The sequence below is a fragment of the Pristiophorus japonicus genome, chromosome 1, assembly GCF_044704955.1.
Source record: "Pristiophorus japonicus isolate sPriJap1 chromosome 1, sPriJap1.hap1, whole genome shotgun sequence".
Classification (NCBI taxonomy): Eukaryota; Metazoa; Chordata; class Chondrichthyes; family Pristiophoridae; genus Pristiophorus; species Pristiophorus japonicus.
In genome coordinates, this window is record NC_091977.1 from 133,990,760 (window position 1) to 134,009,560 (window position 18,801).

The window sequence follows — 18,801 nt, forward strand, 5'->3', positions numbered from 1 at the left end:
GGAGAGAAACATCAGACCCATCAGAAGTTCGATTGTCCGGGACATCAGCAGCAGCGAGTAGCAAGGATTGTCCCAATACAGCCCGAGTGGGAAACAAAGGGTGTGTGGGGCAGCGTATACCGACTAATACCGGCTCTGTGGGCACAGCACAAACAGGTTTGCGGGCTGGCCTGAGTTCACCTGGTCAAAATTCCCGGGCCAGATCATAAGGTCCACAGACAATATCCTTTAAAACCCGAGGCTGAAGCAGCCGTCCACTAAATAGTGCAAGAATTAGAAACACAAGGGGTGGTAAAGCTAGTAACAGCCACCACTAATTCACCGGTGTGGCCGGTAAAGAAACCCAACGGAACCTACAGGTTCACTGTTGACTATACAGCCCTGAACAAGATCACCCCAAGCGAACATCCGATTGTGGCAAGCCCATCCACTATTTTCAATGGCCTGAACCCAGAACATAAAATTTTTACTGTACTTGACATAGCAAACGGATTCTGGGCTATACCTTTGGATGAGGAGTCACAGAGGAAGTTTGTCTTCACTGCAAGGCACCAGCAGCCAGGTTCATGGCACCATGGGTGGCTCTGCTGCACAGAAGGGCGGGAAAAAGAGTGGGAGAGCTCTAGTGATAGGGGACTCTATTGTAAGGGGAATAGATAGGAGTTTCTGCAGCCGCAACCGAGACTCCAGGATGGTATATTATCTCCCTGGTGCAAGGGTCAAGGATGTCTCGGAGCGGCTGCAGAGCATTCTGGAGAGGGAGGGTGAACAGCCAGTTGTCGTGGTACATGTAGGTACCAACGATATAGGCAAGAAACGGGAAGAGGTCCTACAAGCTGAATTTAGGGAGCTAGGAGTTAAATTAAAAAGTAGGACCTCAAAGATAGTAATCTCTGGATTGCTACCAGTGCCACGTGCTAATCAGAGTAGAGGGAGCAGGATAGTTAGAATAAATACGTGGCTTGAGCAATGGTGCAAGAGGGAGGGATTCAAATTCCTGGGACAGTGGAACCAGTTCTGGGGGAAGTGGGACCTGTACAAAAGGAATGGTTTGCACTTGGGCAGGACTGGAACTGATGTCCTGGGGGTAACATTTGCTAATGCAGTTCGGGAGTGTTTAAACTAATATGGCGGGGGGATGGGAACCTATACAGCGAGACAGGGCAAAGTAATATGGAGTCAGAAACAGATGGTAGAAAGGTAAAAAACAATAGTGGAAGGCCGAGTAAACAAAGGCAAGAAACAAAAAGGGCCACACGACATCATAATTCTAAAAGGACAAAGGGTGTTAAAAAAACAAGCCTGAAGGCTTTGTGTCTTAATGCAAGGAGTGTCCGTAATAAGGTGGATGAATTAACTGTGCCAATAGATGTTAACAGATAAGATGTGATTGGGATTACAGAGACGTGGCTCCAGGATGATCAGGGCTGGGAACTCAACATCCAAGGGTATTCAACATTCAGGAAGGATAGAATAAAAGGAAAAGGAGGTGGGGTAGCATTGCTGGTTAAAGAGGAGATTAATGCAATAGTTAGGAAGGACATTACCTTGGATGATGTGGAATCTATATGGGTAGAGCTGCAGAACACCAAAGGGCAAAAAACATTAGTGGGAGTTGTGTACAGACCTCCAAACAGTAGTAGTGATGTTGGGGAGGGCATCAAACAGGAAATTAGGGGTGCATGCAATCAAGGTGCAGCAGTTATCATGGGTGACTTTAATATGCAGATAGATTGGGCTAACCAAACTGGAAGCAATACGGTGGAGGAGGATTTCCTGGAGTGCTTAAGGGATGGTTTTCCAGACCAATATGTCGAGGAACCAACTAAGGGGGGAGGCCATCTTAGACTGGGTGTTGTGTAATGAGAGAGGATTAATTAGCAATCTTATTGTGCGAGGCCCCTTGGGGAAGAGTGACCATAATAAGGTGGAATTCTACATTAGGATGGAGAATGAAACAGTTAATTCAGAGACCATGGTCCAGAACTTAAAGAAGGGTAACTTTGAAGGTATAAGGCGTGAATTGGCTAGGATAGATTGGCGAATGATACTTGAGGGGTTGACAGTGGATGGGCAATGGCAAACATTTAGAGACCGCATGGATGAACTACAACAATTGTACATCCCTGTCTGGCGTAAAAATAAAAAAGGAAAGGTGGCTCAACCGTGGCTATCAAGGGAAATCAGGGATAGTATTAAAGCCAAGGAAGTGGCATACAAATTGGCCAGAAATAGCAGCAAACCCAGGGACTGGGAGAAATTTAGAACTCAGCAGAGGAGGACAAAGGGTTTGATTAGGGCAGGGAAAATAGAGTATGAGAGGAAGCTTGCAGGGAACATTAAGACGGACTGCAAAAGCTTCGATAGATATGTAAAGAAAAAAAGGTTAGTAAAGACAAACGTAGGTCCCCTGCAGTCAGAATCAGGAGAAGTCATAACGGGGAACAAAGAAATGGCAGACCAAGTGAACAAGTACTTTGGTTCGGTATTCACTAAGGAGGACACAAACAACCATCTGGATAGAAAAGGGGTCAGAGGGTCTAGTAAGAAGGAGGAACTGAGGGAAATCCTTATTAGTCGGGAAATTCTGTTGGGGAAATTGATGGGATTGAAGGCCTATAAATCCCCAGGGCCTGATGGACTGCATCCCAGAGTACTTAAGGAGGTGGCCTTGGAAATAGCGGATGCATTGACAGTCATTTTCCAACATTACATTGACTCTGGATCAGTTCCTATGGAGTGGAGGGTAGCCAATGTAACCCCACTTTTTAAAAAAGGGAGAGAGAAAACAGGGAATTATAGACCGTCAGCCTGACATCGGTAGTGGGTAAAATGATGGAATCAATTGTTAAGGATGTCATAGCAGTGTATTTGGAAAGAGGTGACATGATAGGTCTAAGTCAGCATGGATTTGTGAAAGGGAAATCATGCTTGACAAATCTTCTGGAATTTTTTGAGGATGTTTCCAGTAGAGTGGAGAACCAGTTGATGTGGTGTATTTGGACTTTCAGAAGGCTTTCGATAAGGTCCCACACAAGAGATTAATGTGCAAAGTTAAAGCACATGGGATTGGGGGTAGTATGCTGACGTGGATTGAGAACTGGTTGGCAGACAGGAAGCAAAGAGTAGGAGTAAATGGGTACTTTTCAGAATGGCAGGCAGTGACTAGTGGGATACCGCAAGGTTCTGTGCTGGGACCCCAGTTGTTTACATTGTACATTAATGATTTAGACGAGGGGATTAAATGTATCTCCAAATTTGCGGATGACACTAAGTTGGGTGGCAGTGTGAGCTGCAAGGAGGATGCTATAAGGCTGCAGAGTGACTTGGATAGGTTAGGTGAGTGGGCAAATGCATGGCAGATGAAGTATAATGTGGATAAATGTGAGGTTATCCACTTTGGTGGTAAAAACAGAGAGACAAACTATTATCTGAATGGTGACAGATTAGGAAAAGGGGAGGTGCAACGAGACCTGGGTGTCAATGTACATCGGTCATTGAAGGTTGGCATGCAGGTACAGCAGGCGGTTAAGAAAGCAAATGGCATGTTGGCCTTCATAGCGAGGGGATTTGAATACAGGGGCAGGGAGGTGTTACTACAGTTGTACAGGGCCTTGGTGAGGCCATACCTGGAGTATTGTGTACAGTTTTGGTCTCCTAATTTGAGGAAGCACATTCTTGCTATTGAGGGAGTGCAGCGAAGGTTCACCAGACTGATACCCGGGATGGTGGGACTGACATATCAAGAAAGATTGGATCAACTGGGCTTGTATTCACTGGAGTTCAGAAGAATGAGAGGGGATCTCATAGTAACGTTTAAAATTCTGACGGGTTTAGACAGGTTAGATGCAGGAAGAATGTTCCCAATGTTGGGGAAGTCCAGAACCAGGGGTCACAGTCTCAGGATAAGGGGTAAGCCATTTATGACCGAGATGAGGAGAAACTTCTTCACCCAGAGAGTGGTGAACCTGTGGAATTCTCTATCACAGAACGTTGCTGAGGCCAATTCACTAAATATATTCAAAAAGGAGTTAGATGTAGTCCTTACTACGAGGGGGATCAAGGGGTATGGTGAGAAAGCAGGAATGGGGTACTGAAGTTGCACGTTCAGCCATGAACTCATTGAATGGCCTACTCCTGCACCTATTTTCTATGCTTCTATGAAAAGGGGAAACAGTATACCTGGAGCAGGGTGCCGCAAGGGTTTCACAATCGCCCGGGCATATTCCACCAGGCATTGTCAGGAATCCTGGAACCCCTGGACATAGGAGAAGGAAGCACTATACTGCAGTATGTGGACGATATTCTTATCGCTTCAGGTACTGAGCAACAGCACATATTGGCCCTAACTACAGTATTAGGGGCCTTACAGCGCTCGGGTTGAAGGCAAATCCTAGGAAAGCCCAGGTGAGAAAGGATGAGGTTAATGAGGTTACGTACTTGGGATATGTAGTAGCCCAAGGGAATAGACAGATGCCTGCAGATCGGAAGGAGGCTATTCGAACAACGCCTAGACCAGGAACGGTAAAAGGGGTCCGACAGGTATTAGGACTATTTAACTATTGCCGGAACTTTATTCTGGAGTATGCGGAGATGGCCCAACAGATACAGGATCGAGTAAAAGGAGGAAGGCCCTCCCAGGAGCCCGTCGACTGGGGTGGCCCCCAGGAGGCAGCGTTTATACAATTGAAGCAAGCCCTTATGAATGCAACCCACCTTGGGATTGCCGGATCAGAATAGACCCTTCCACCTGTATATGTACCATACTGAGACCCATTACAATGCGGTGGTAACCCAGGAACAGGGGATAGGCAAAGGCCCCTGGCATACTATTCCACGAAACAAGGATCAGTGGCCGCAGGGCGGTCCCGATGTGTCGCAGTTCTTGATTGTGCGGCGTGGGCCGTGAGGGCTAGCGAGCCTATAGTGATGACCGGGCAGGTCATCTTACATACGCCACATACCCTCGTGCAATACTTAACACAGGAAGGTTAAGAACCGTATCCGCCGCACGGTGCCCCAATTGGGAAGCGATGCTCTTACCCCCAAATGGCGCCGTGATTATAATAAAGGACATCGGGAATAATCCCGCAGGATGGATAGTCACCGAAGATAAAGAATACCAGTGTGGTCTCACGGGAAATGAGGGGAAAGGGAGTCACATGAGCGAAACCCCGCTTGAAAAGACAGGTATGAACCTCTATATGGATGGATCCCGTCGCTATGTAGACGGAACCCCACGAACAGAATCGGCAGTGGTGGACAACAATGGACAAGTCAGGAAAAGTGGACCCTTAGAGGGAAAATTATCAGCTCAGGTAGCGGAATTGGTAGCCCTCACCGAAGCATTAAAATTAGCAGCAGGGAAAAGGGTCAACATGTCCAACATAGACCCCACCGCTGCCCCGACAACCACCCTGGGGACAACAACTCTTCCCAGCACAACCACGCAAGCCCCCCCATATGCCTGTCCATAAAGACTGGCGCCTAAGGGGGGCTAGTAATAAAGGAAGCTAAGGAAAGGATATATTTTGGGGTGCATCAGCGACTACTTACGGTAGTCCCAAACCTAACGGATATCATCCTTCCTAGCTTCTGTGGGAATGAAACTATAAGTCTATACCAGAACCTGACACAATGAATCCTCGAAGGCCCGGAATCCATTACACTGAGATTTAATGTCAGAAAGGGAACAAAGTCGAACGAAAAGGGGAATACTGGAAACAGTAGGCACGGTTATGTGGCGGGGGTTGCGACGATGAATTCCATGCAATAGATGGACGGGTTAACACCTTAACACAAATCTTAAGGGGTTTATTGGGGAGAGAAATAGATAGCCAAGCCCTACAAACGCGGTTGGGAGATGGCGCGGAAGGGGAACTGTTACAAGTGGCCCACACATTACAGGAACACGCCAAGACCATAAATTTGATCCACACAATTGGGAACGACCTAAGTAAACGATTACAGAGATAGTTTGCTCCAGATATGGGGCCCGGATACTGAGTGAGGTACAACTCCAAAATGGGTACATACCAGATTGGATCCCGAACAGCATATTTAATAATTAGACTCTGGACATGAACAATATGTGCGAGGTACGGAAAAAATAGTCACGCATGGGTGCCAAAATTTAGATGTATTACTGGACATGTGAATATGATCGGATTAGTGTTATCAATACCACAGTATGACGTAACAAAGGGAGACCCCTTATATCAAACCGACAATATCAGTGAAGTAGGAAACCAAACACAGTTGCGCTACCATCAACCCTCCAGACAGGTGATTAAAATTAACAATAGTACCAAAGGCATTGACATAACCAACTGCTATAAAAATAACCAAGTGGTTTTATGTTGAGGTATGTTAAGAATGACGGATGATGATTGCGGATTCCACCAAACAAATGGATGCATGCTGAGTATCACTCCTCTCGAACGCAATTCCGAAACAATGGTTGCTCCATAAGGGAATGGAGATTGATGCGTGAGCACAGGAGCAGCCAACCTGACGATTAAGACCAGGGGAGGAGTCACCCCTAACTTCTGTTTCAGGCCCATGGGAAAAATAAACATAAATGGATACCACATACATCCCGAGACAACAGAAATTATCCACGGAACGGTCACGGATACCCTCCGAGAAGGGTAGAAGGAGGCGGTATGGGAACCGCAAGGAAAACAGATACCCGAATTAAGTGAGGAACAATTACAATTGGTGCAAAGAATCCAAAACCAAAGATGACAGTATATCCGGCTGATGGAAGAAATAGACAACCGACAAAGAGACACTAACGCGATGCTGGCTGACCAGCCTTGGTACTTAAAACTGTGGAACATTGGACTTAATATTCAGATCATCCATGGATAAGGATTATATCACATGTACTTGTAGTAATACAGGGCCTGGTCCTGATGGTACTGGTAGGGTTAACCTGTGCACGAATTAAACAGGCCAAACACATTAGGGCACACACTATGATTAAGAAAATAAGGGACGAAAATTTAAACAGTCCTGCAGGAAGGACTTACCTTATATAGCCCTGCGGGAGAAGTCACAGGAGGTCCTGAAGTTTGGGAGATGGCCACCCAGGCGAACGGACATATCTGGAACTTGCCCACAGGGAAGTAGTTTCCGGGGAATATGGCCGACTTGGCTTATAGCCAGGGGCCAAAGGGGGGAATTGTAAGAGAAAATTGACATTAGGGGTATGAGTGAAATAAGGTTTAAAGTGCCGGCTTCTACATCGGCTCAGCAAAAGGGGCAGAAGTTCTGTAGGTGACCTCACACATTCTAACATATTCCAGCACCAAGGATCCAGAGGCCTTTGATTCAACATTGATGTACTAGAACACTAGCTAACATTAAGGTACGTCCAGTCCGACAAAATAAGACACCATGGAAGACTCTAAACAGATTCTGATAAGACTCTGTGAAAAGACTTTAAACAGACTTTTAGGCACCATGTACGATCAGCAAATACTAACCTAATGAGGTCATCCCAGTTAAGGTCTGAGGTTGCCTTGAGATCCTGGTCTGACAATCCAAAATATTACTGATAAGGTAACCCAATTAGAGATCGAGGGAGGTCGTACCGGAGAGTGAAGGAGTCTATGAAATGTATATGAAATGTATAAATGATGTATGATTTTGCTATTCGGGGAACATCTCCACTCACAGGCGCATGTGATGAGAAGTGTTCCCGGACGTCCGTAATTAAAGATCGTTATACCTTGCTATCCATCTCCGTCAAATAACTTCGAGGGCTGCTACGGGTTGGGAAGAGTGTCGACCCTTTATATCAGAGGGCCTGCTCATGGGAAGAGAAGCCTTCCCATTTTCCCCTTCAGAATGGATTTACGAGGATATTGCCTGGATTGGAGAATTTTAGCTATGAGGAAAGATTGGATAGGCTGGGATTGATTTCTTTGGAATAGAGGAGGCTGAGGGAAGACCTAATTGAGGTGTATAAAATTATGATGGGCCTAGATAGATTGGATAGGAAGGACCTATCCCCTTAGCAGAGGGATAATAACCAGGGTGCATAGATTTAAAGTAAATAGTAGGAGGTTTAGAGGGGATTTGAGGAGAAATTATTTCACTCAGAGGATGGTGGGGGTCTGGAACTCACTGCCTGAAAGGGTGGTAGAGGCAGAAACCCTCACAGCATTTAAAATGTTCTTGGATATGCAGTTGAAGTGCCATAACCTACAAGACTACAGACCAAAAGCTGGAAAATGGGATTAGTCTCAATAGCTCTTTGTTGGCTGGCACGGACACGATGGGCTGAATGGCCTCCTTCTGTGCTGTAAATTTCTATGATTCTACAACACCACACCACTACTCAAAGTCTTGTGACAATGGGCTAGTGGCGAAGCAGCAGGTATGAATTCATTGGAAGTTGTAGTTATGGACTTGCACACAGGCAGCTCAAGGTACATAAGAGTCATTCCCCGTTGGACCAAAGCAGCAGTGGCGTTCAGCAGCCTCGAATGACTGAGCAGTCCCGTTCACATGGCTCACCTCCGTATAATGAGGAAGGGGCTAGAAAAGGAGCCCTAAACTATGCTTGCTTCACTAACCTGACCAGTTTATCACAGCTGATGGGAATCCCACATAAGCGGTCAAAACAATAAAAGAACCAAACAAAAATATACCAGCTTGGAACGTGAGACCACTCCAGGACACAGTCAATAATTAGACCTGAAAGGGGAAGTGTGCTGATTGGCAGGGAACTAAGACCATATAATATCAACATTGTTGTTCTCATCAAAACCTGTTTAGCTGAATAACGTCACCAGAAAGAGTTTGGTACAGGGTATACCTTCCTCTGGCCAGGGAGCTTCAAAGAGGATTGTAGAGAAGCTATGGTTGACTTTGCTGTGAAAACCAACATGTTCATGTCAGACCCTCACCACCAGTCCTGAAAGGGAATCATTGGTAGACATGGCACAGGGAAGTGCAACAGTAATGGAACACTGCTCCTCAGGAGGGGTACAGAATATCATATGACAGTTACAAAAACGCTCTTCCGACTTCCAAGCAAATACAAAACTACATGGATGCACCCTCATTCCAAACACTGGCACCTGATTGACATCCCTCTGGCAGAACATTATGTAGTAAAAGATGCTAAGATTACACATTAGGAGGAGAGCTAAGTGTGTGATGGACCACAAATTTATCTGAGTCACTCAATAATTATAATTTTAAAACATAACATCTTTACGGCATTGTGGTGCAATTTATTTGAATGTAAAAATTAACGCGTTTTTTGGGGGGAACTGTTTCCAATTGATATGGTTCTGCTAAATGCAAGTGGACCTGAATCTGCCTTTCATAAATTGTGGGGTAGCAAAAGGGGAATAAACACAGCTGTTGAAAATTTGTGACTTAAGTTTCTGGCCATGAGCCTTCCCCAATCTTTTGGAAAGGTCGCTGTTGGCCAACAAAAATCACATTGCTGGGTCTGTGCGGGCAGGCTACGTGTTCAGCCCATCTGCAGCCAGATGCATTTCATGTTATTGGCCATTTATGTTCTTCCATCAGTGGCATTGTGAACAGTAGCATAGTGGTTATGTTACTGGATCCAAAGGCCTGGACTAATGATTCAGAGACGCGAGTTCAAATCCCACCATGGCAGCTGTGGAATTTAAATTCAGTTTATTAAATAGATCTGAAATAAAAATGCTAGCATCAGTAATGGTGACCATGAAACTATCAGATTGTTGTAAAAACCCCATCTGGTTCACTAATGAAGGAAATCGACCGTCCTTACCTGGTCTGGCGCTGGCGTATCTGTGACTCCAGACCCACAGCAATGTGGTTGACTCTTAATTGCCCTCTAAAATGGCCTAGCAAGCCACTCAGCTGTACACAACCGCTACAAAAAACAATAAAAATAAAACTGGATGGACCAGCCGGCATCGACCTCGGCACCGGCTACAGACATGGTAATGGCACACCCAGCCCAGTCGGCTATGCAAAGTCCTCCTCACCTACATCTGTGAATTTGTGCCAAAATTGGAAGAACTGTCCCACAGACTAGTCAAGCAACAGCCTGACAAAGTCATACTCACAGAATTATACCTTTCCGCGAATGTCCCAAACTCCTCCATCGCCATCCCTGGGTATATTCTGTCACCCCCCCCCTCCCCCGGGCAGGACAGACCCACTCGAGGTGGCAGCACAGTGGTATACAGTTGGAAGGGAGAGGCTCAACATTGACTACGGACCCTATGAAGTCTCGAGGCTTCAGGTCAAGCATGGGCAAGGAAACCTCCTGCTGATTACCACCTACCGCCATCCATCAGCTATTGAATGAGTACTCCTCCATGTTGCACACCACTTGGAAGAAGCACTGAGAGTAGCAAGGTCACAGAAAGTACTCTGGGTGGGGGACTTCAAGGTCCATCACCAACAGTGGTTCGGTAGCACCACTACTGACCGAGCTGGCCGAATCCTGAAGGACATAGCTGCCAGACTGGGCCTGCGGCAGGGGTGAGAGAACCAAAACGAGGAAAAGACCTACTTGACCTCGTCTTCACCAATCTACTTGTTGCAGATTCATCTGTCCATGACAGCATTGGTAGCAGTGACTACCGCACAGTCACTGTGGAGACAAATATCCGTCTTCACACTGAGGATACCCACCATTGTGTTGTGTGGCACTACCATTGTGCTAAATGGGATAGATTTAGAACAGATCTAGCAGGTCAAAACTTGGCATCCATGAGGCGCTGTGGGCCATCAGCAGCAGCAGAATTGTATTCCACCACAATCTGTAACCTCATTGCCTGGCATATCCCTCACTCTACCATTACCATCAAACCAGGGACCAACCCTGGTTCAGTAAGGAGTGCATGCCAGGAGCAGCACCAGGTATACCTAAAAATGAGGTGCCAACCTGGGGAAGCTGCAGCACAGGACTACATACATGCTAAAAAGCAGAAGCAGCATGCTATAGACAGGGTTAAACGATCCCATAATCAGTGGATCAGATCACAGCTCGGCAGTCCTGCCACATCCAGTCGTGAATGGTGGACCATTAAACAACTAATGGGATGAGGAGGCTCCATGAACATCGCCATCCTCAATGATGGCGGAGCCCAGCACGAGTGCAAAACACAAGGCTGATGCATTTGCAACCATCTTCAGCCAGAAGTGCCGAGTGGATGATCCATATCGGCCTCCTCCTGAGGTCCCCACCATCACAGAAGCCAGTCTTCAGCCAATTCGATTCACTCCATGTGATATCAAGAATCGCCTGAACAGACTGGATACAGAAAAGGCTATGGGCCCCGACAACATCCGATCAGTCGTATTGAAGACTTGTGCTCTAGAGCTAGCCACACCTCTTGCCAAGCTGTTCCAGTACAGTTACAACACTGGCATCTATCCGACAATGTAGAAAACTGCCCAGGTATGTCCTGTCCACAAAAAGCAGGAGAAATCTAATCCAGCCAATTACTGCCCCATCAGTCTACTCTCAATTATCAGCAAAGTGATGGAAGGGGTCGTCAACAGTGCTATCTAGCGGCACTTATTCACCAATAAGCTTCTCATTGATCCCCAGTTTAGGTTCCGCCGGGACCATTTGGCTCCTGACCTCATTACAGCCTTGGTCCAAAAATGGACAAAATAACTGAATTCCAGAGGTGAGGTGAGAGTGACTGCCATTGATATCAAGGCAGCATTTGATCGAGTGTGGCATCAAGGAGCCCTAGTGAAACTGAAGTCAATGGGAATAGATTGGAAAACTCTCCATTGGCTAGAGTCATACTCATACCTAGCACAAAGGAAGATGGTTGTGGTGGTTGGAGGTCAATCATCACATCTCCAGGACATCACTGCAGGAGTTCCTCAGGGTAGTGTCCTAGGCCCAACCATCTTCAGCTGCTTCATCAATGACCTTCCCCCACCATAAGGTCAGAAGTGGGGGATGTTCGCTGATGATTGCAGAGTGTTCAGCTCCATGCGCAATTCCTCAGATAATGAAACAGTCCATGCCCACATGCAGCAAGACCTGGACAACATTCAGGCTTGGGCTGATAAGTGGCAAGTAACATTCACACCACACAAATGCCAGGCAATGACTATCTCCAACAAGCAAGAGTCTAACCACCACCTCATGACATTCAATGGCATTACCATCGTCAAATCCCCCGCCGTCAACATCCTGGAGGGTTCACCATCGACCAGAAACTCAACTGGACCAGCCAAATAAATATTGTGGCAACAAGAGCAGCTCAGAGGCTGGGTTTTCTGCAGCGAGTGTCTCACCTCATGACTCCCCAAAGCCTTTCCACCATCTACAAGGCACAAGTCAGGAGCGTGATGGAATACTCTCCACTTGCCTCGATGAATACAGCTCCAACAACACTCAAGAAGCTTGACACCATCCAGGACAAAGCAGCCCTCTTGATTTGCACCCCATCCACCACCTTAAACATTCACTCCCTCCACCACCGTGGCTGCACTGTGTACCATCTACAATATGCACTGCAGCAAGGCTTCTTCGGCAGAACCTCCCAAACTCGCAACCTCTACCACCTAGAAAGACAAAGGCAGCAGGTGCATGGGAACACCATCACCTCCAAGTTACACACCATCCTGACTTGGAAATATATCGTCGTTCCTTCATAGTCGCTTCATTCCCTCTAAAATGTTGTTGCCGTGCGCGATACCTTTAAGACTGCTGCACACCCTTGCACAGCTTAGAGGAACATTGGTGGGGATATCCTGACTTGAGAACATATCGTCGCTGGGTCAAAATCCTGGAACTTCCTCCCTAACAGCACTGTGGGAGTACCTTCACCACAAGGACTGCAATGGTTCAAGGCGGCGGCTCACCACCACCTTCTCAAGGGCTATAAATGCTGGCCTTGCCAGCAATGCCCATATCCCGTGAATGAATTAAAAAAAACAGAAGTGCAGACGAATAAATAGAATTACAATTCAGATTTAGAAGAAGTACAAAGAGAATCCTGTTATGCAACCAGTACAACTATGGCAACATTATTTCAGCCCCAAGACATTGCTGCACAAGATCCTAAGGGCAGTGTCCTGGGCCCAACGATCTTCAGCTGCTTCATCAATGACCTTCCCTCCATTATAAGGTCAGAAGTGGGGATGTTCACTGATGATTGCACAGTGTTCAATTCCATTCTCAACTCCTCAGATAATAAAGCAGTCCATGCCCACATTCAGCAAGACCTGGACAACAGTCAGGCTTGGGCTGATACGTGGCAAGTGCCGGACAATGACTATCTCCGACAAGAGAGAGTCTAACCACCTCCCCTTGATATTCAACGGTATTACCATCGTTGAATTCCCCACCATCAACATCCTGGGGGTCACCATTGACCAGAAACTTAACTGGATGAGCCACATAAATACTGTGGCGACAACAGCAGGTCAGAAGCTGGGTATTCGGCAGCGAATGACTCACCTCCTGACTCCCCAAAGCCTTTCTACCATCTAAAGGCACAAGTCAGTAGTGTGGTGGAATACTTTCCACTTGCCTGGATGAGTGCAGCTCCAACAACACTGAATAAACTTAATACCATCCAGGACAAAGCAACCTGCTTGACTTGGCACCGCATCCACCACCTTAAACATTCACTCGCTCCAGTGTACACCATCTACAAAATACAAGATCCAAGTTACACACCATCCTGACTTGGAAATATATCTCTGTTCGTTCATCGTCGCTGGGTGAAAATCCCATGAATGAAAAAATAAACTATGTTCCAGTGTAGATAATGTGCAAGAAACTCTAAATCGTTATTCCGTCCAACTTAGTTCACCGCCCAAGGATTCTGAAATTCTTTGGATTTGACAACTGTCCAAGGGTTAATCAACATTTGAAAATGAGAAATTCTCTACAGAAAAGTTCCAGGACAGTATCCATGGTTTTGATTTCTTGTCAACGATGAACCTTTCTGAGCACTCCAGTAAAAAGTTTGTACCAAATTTACCATTTATTTGTGGAATTTATTCAGAGAACACTGTCCAGTTTGCATTTGTCCAGTTCTCTTGCTAACATTCATCATGTTTATTTTACACAAAAAAGGGTATTTCAAAATTCAAGGTTAAAAGATCTTCCTGTTGTGGGAATAATCCACACAAGATAAAGTAGGAAATTATGACATGGATCTGTTTTTATATTTGTGACAAAACACTTAATATCACAAATTTGAATCATTAACAAAATGCAGAATGAGAGGATTTACCAAATTATCATCGATAATTATAGAAATTAATTTTAAATTTAGTTCTACAGCCAGATATCAACTTTTTCTATATTTGCATATCTTGACTATCTCCTGCCTAAAAAATATGTTGCATGAACTCATCAAAAAGAATTTCCCAGATTACATACTTAATATTTAACAGATCTTGTATGTTAACATGAATTTTAAACGTTTAATCTTCCACAACGTGTACTTTAAAACAATCTGAAAACCATCTTGTGGCACTAAAATGAACTTTACAATTCCTCTTGGTATATAAACACAGGATAGATGTTTGATATCTATGCGAGAACTGTCCTTATACCTTTTAATGTGGTTTTAGAACGGTCTGTAATATAAAACAATGTAATACAATGTTATTTCCCTGTTTTTAAAAAAAAGCTAATCATCAAATCTGATCTTTTTCCCCTGGAATGTAAGAATTTGGGTCTGCTCTTTCCGCCTTCTGCTTGCTTCCCAAGAGGGATGAAGTGATTTTTGTGGCTTTGGAATTGCAACTCCAGGCCTCTCACATGATCTCTCACGAAAGGACAAGCTTTTGTTCTGGGGCTTTTTTTGTGGAACAGCTGTACAGGCAAAAAAAAACACAAGAATTATGAATTACAAGCAATCAGAGCTCATTTATAGTACAATGCAATGAAACTACACAAGAGATTTCAGATCAATGTAATAAGGTCATTATGTTACTGTAGCAGAAGTATTATAACATTTCAGCATGAAATAATTTTTATGTTGTATAATTCACATGCCATTCTTCCATACAGTTATACATTTTTAAAAGTATCAATTTTCATCTTTTAGTAGTATTACATATGCAAGCATTCATTTTACTAAAAGATGACCCTCTACACGGCAGCTGAATTAAAATGAAACACCGACAGGACCAGAAATAATACAAGTAATTAATTTTGAGTACAAAAAATTCTAAACTCAATTACAGTAGCAAGTAAAGGGGAAATTTCAGAGATAACGAATTGAGCAGGATATTTTTTGTTTTAAAAGTGATGTCTGAAGGTCTTCATGACCATACAATGGTCCAATCCATTCTTCATTAAAATATCTCCCCACCTCCAGGGTAGTGCAGTGAGTTAACATATTACTCTTTCACTTCTAAAATCTGTGTTAGAATCCGTACCAGACTGATGGGTTGAAAATGTATTTTGTCTGCTGGATTTAAGGGTTTTACATGGAATGAGCTGGGCAGTTTCATCCCAGATCCTAATGAGCATGACTCTGTAGTTCATCAGTAGGGCCACAAAGATTGAGATATGAAAAATTTACATTTATGCAATAGGGATGCTTTCCTCATTAAAATACATTGTTGAGGCCCAGTGGAGGAATCCTTATTCTGCATCTGAGCTGTGACACATCTGACATGGAGCATCCAGTTGAAACACTGGATGACCGAAGTGAGAAAGTGTTTCATTTCCCAGCATTGGTGGGGACCATATTTTAAAAATGCGATGATTAAAAAAATCTTAAACCATTTCATTTTTTTTTTCTAGTGAGACCTGACACTTCAATGTTTAGTTTCAGATACCCAGCATACAGCCTCTCCTCAAGTAACAAAACCCTTTAAGGATCAATAATTGTAGGTGGATAGCATTACATTTTTTGCTCATTTACCCTAAAAAATTTCCAGTTTTTATGTTTTGGAAAGCTATGATTATCAGGAAACTGAATAAAGTAGAGGACACTCCTTGACATGATCTGTTAGAAGAGACATAAACATTGGGCTAATTGACCTTACTTATTTTCTTTTATGAAGGTGGCTGTGGATGCTCAGTCAATGAGTATATTCAAGACTGAAATCACTGGATTTTTGGGCACAAAGCGAATAGGGCGGGGAAGTGGAGTTGATGTAGAAGTTCAGCCGTGATCTTATTGAATGGTGGAGGCAGACTTGAGGGGCTGGATGGCCTACTCATGCTCCTATTTCTTATGTTCCCTTTCTCTACTAAGTTATTTTCTTCCTCTTTTTTGCTGTTTTCCCTAGGTGACTTTGTAGTCTGCAGCTTCAAATAGGCCTTTAAGAAGTGCATGAGAGTAGCCTTGTTTCCCTTATCCCTTCCTCCCTTGCTCCGCTCGGCATTTTCCCACAAAGACACAAGACAATCCCACATCCTAATACTTTATGGCACCACCAATCGGTGCTCCTAAGCACTCCACCATGCTGTGTGCTCCTTACTTGCTTACACACTTCTAATGGTACAATACTCCTTGGTGCATCCACAGCTAAGTGTACAACAGCAGCATGAAATTCAGTTTCAAAATTAGGACAAAAGATTGCTAAAACGTATTTTAAAAATACTGATTGTGGAGTCAAAATGGTCACAGAAAAGCCAGTAAGAAACAGTGTCTAAACTGACCTGATTTCTTGTTCTTGATATTTCCTTGAAAATTACTGAGAAAACACAGACAATGGTTTGAAACAGTTAATCTTGTTGTTGGGCAACAGTATTTATTTTTTTACAATTTAATTCTAAAACAAATTTGAAATTGAAGTTAAACCTGGCTCTTACCTCTTCTGCTTCAATGCATTTGAACCAGACAAATTATTACAAAATAAAGATCCAAATGTTTTTGTGCTGATGTTCTTTTTTCCACCATAACCAATGGGATCACTCTTTTGTTCCTTCAAGGTACTTGGAACAAGTTTTTTATCTTCTTTCATAGTGTTGGTTTCAAAAGTTGGATCAAATTCTTGCTTCTTTTTATTTGTTCTTTTTACCTTTCCGATAAAGAAATCATCATCCCCGCTGTCATCACTAGATGTCTGATTGTAAAACCTCTCCTCCGTACTATCGTCAAAATATTCTTTTTCTTCATCACTGGACACATCCATCTGGACACTGACATCTGCTTCAATGGGTTTTGTATTCTGCGACTTAATGAAAACTTGTAATTTTTTCTGTGTATTTGACAGGGTGGACTTGTTCTCTTCAATATCTTGAGAAGCCAATGCCACTTCTGCAGCTTGGCTTGTGGAGGTGCCTTCATGATTGAGATTCTCTTCATTCAGAGCTTCAGTTTTAGATTTATCTACAGTTGCACTGGTTTGTTTGATGACTGTTTTTTTTGATTTCTCAGCTGCATTATCATCCTCTTTTATCTCATTTGTTTTATCAGGTGAATCTTCTTCTGGACTTGTCTGCTGTTGTAATGATCCTGCTTCCAGATTAGGTTCACTATGAATGCTTTGCCCTTTTGCTTTTTGTCTAGCTTCTTTGAATGAATTTACAGCAGCTGGAAGAAAACAAGCAAAAACCTTCACTTAAACACTTATATCACAAAGCCTGCTTTAAAACTATTGTATATCACATTTACTTGCTCCACAGAAATCCCAGGCGTCAATTGTTATCCCCAACTTAGCTGTTTAGAAACATAGAAAATAGGTGCAGGAGTAGGCCATTCGGCCCTTCGAGCCTGCACCACCATTCAATATGATCATGGCTGAGAAGTTAACAAGTTATAGCTAGAACCCCATTAGTAAGAGTGTATACTTAGAGTGAATATTTTGTTATTTGCTAGTGCTACATACAACTGGATAAACAGAACACTTTGGGGTGTATAATTTTATTTTAAAAAATTAAAATACTCGAAAAAGTTATCAACTGGTCTTCCACTCAAAATTTTGGCTATATTAACACTTTTGTCTTTTGAAAACCATGTTAATTCCTGCAATTGGAGGTTTTGAAACATTAAATATTGTAATCCTTCACCTCATCTATCTTTGTATTTTATAATTGCATTCATTCCTAGATGTGTGCATATTTTGTTTATATTCAGGCTCAGTTCAATGCAAGTGACATACGTAAAGACTATACATAACCGTTACTATATGAATATTGATTATTTTTCATATTTGATTATTAATTTAGAATCATAGAATGGTTACAGCACAGGAGGCTGCCATTCGGTCCATCGAGCCCATGCTGGCTCTCTGCAAGAACACTTCAGCTAGTCCCATTCTCCCGTCCTTTCCCAGTAGTCCTGCAATTTCTTTTCCTTCAGGTACTTATTGAGCCACGATTGAGTCTCTTTTTTAATATATTATTCATGGGATATGGGCGTCGCTGGCAAGTTCAGAATTTATTGCCCATCCCTAATTGCTCTCGAGAAGGTGGTGATGGTAAGTTGCCTTCTTGATCTGCTGCAGTTTTTTTGTACAGACAACTGAGCGGTTTGCTAGGCCAATTTGGAGGGCAGTTAAGAGTCAACCACATTGCTTTGGGCCTGGAATCACATATATGCCAGACTGGGTAAAGACAGCAGATTTCTTTCCCAAAATGACATTAGTGAACCACATGGGTTTTTACGACAATCTGGTAGTTTCATGGTCACCATTAGTGATATTAGCTTTTTATTCCAGATTTATTTAATTAACTGAATTTAAATTCCCAGCTGCTGTGGTGGGATTTGAATTCACGTCGCTGGGACATTAGTCCAAGCCTACTAGACTACTCGTCCAGTCACATAACCACTATGCTACCGTACCCATTAAAGTCTGCCGCCACCACCCTTTCAGGCAGTGCATTCCAGA

The 18,801-nt window shown here is 43.8% G+C and overlaps 1 protein-coding gene across 1 annotated transcript in view; it reads right to left on the reverse strand.

Moving 5' to 3' along the window:
* Nucleotides 1–13,965: 13,965 nt before the first annotated feature.
* srfbp1 (serum response factor binding protein 1) overlaps nucleotides 13,966–18,801 on the reverse strand; it is a 307,607-nt gene continuing 302,771 nt past the window's right edge. Inside the window, exons 6-8 of the mRNA XM_070883365.1 lie at nucleotides 16,781–17,504; nucleotides 16,628–16,662; nucleotides 13,966–14,824 (exon numbers count right to left, since the gene is read on the reverse strand). Of these exons, the coding sequence (XP_070739466.1) occupies nucleotides 14,640–14,824; nucleotides 16,628–16,662; nucleotides 16,781–17,504 (944 nt within the window). The 3' untranslated portion in view covers nucleotides 13,966–14,639. The remainder of the gene's footprint in view (nucleotides 14,825–16,627; nucleotides 16,663–16,780; nucleotides 17,505–18,801) is intronic.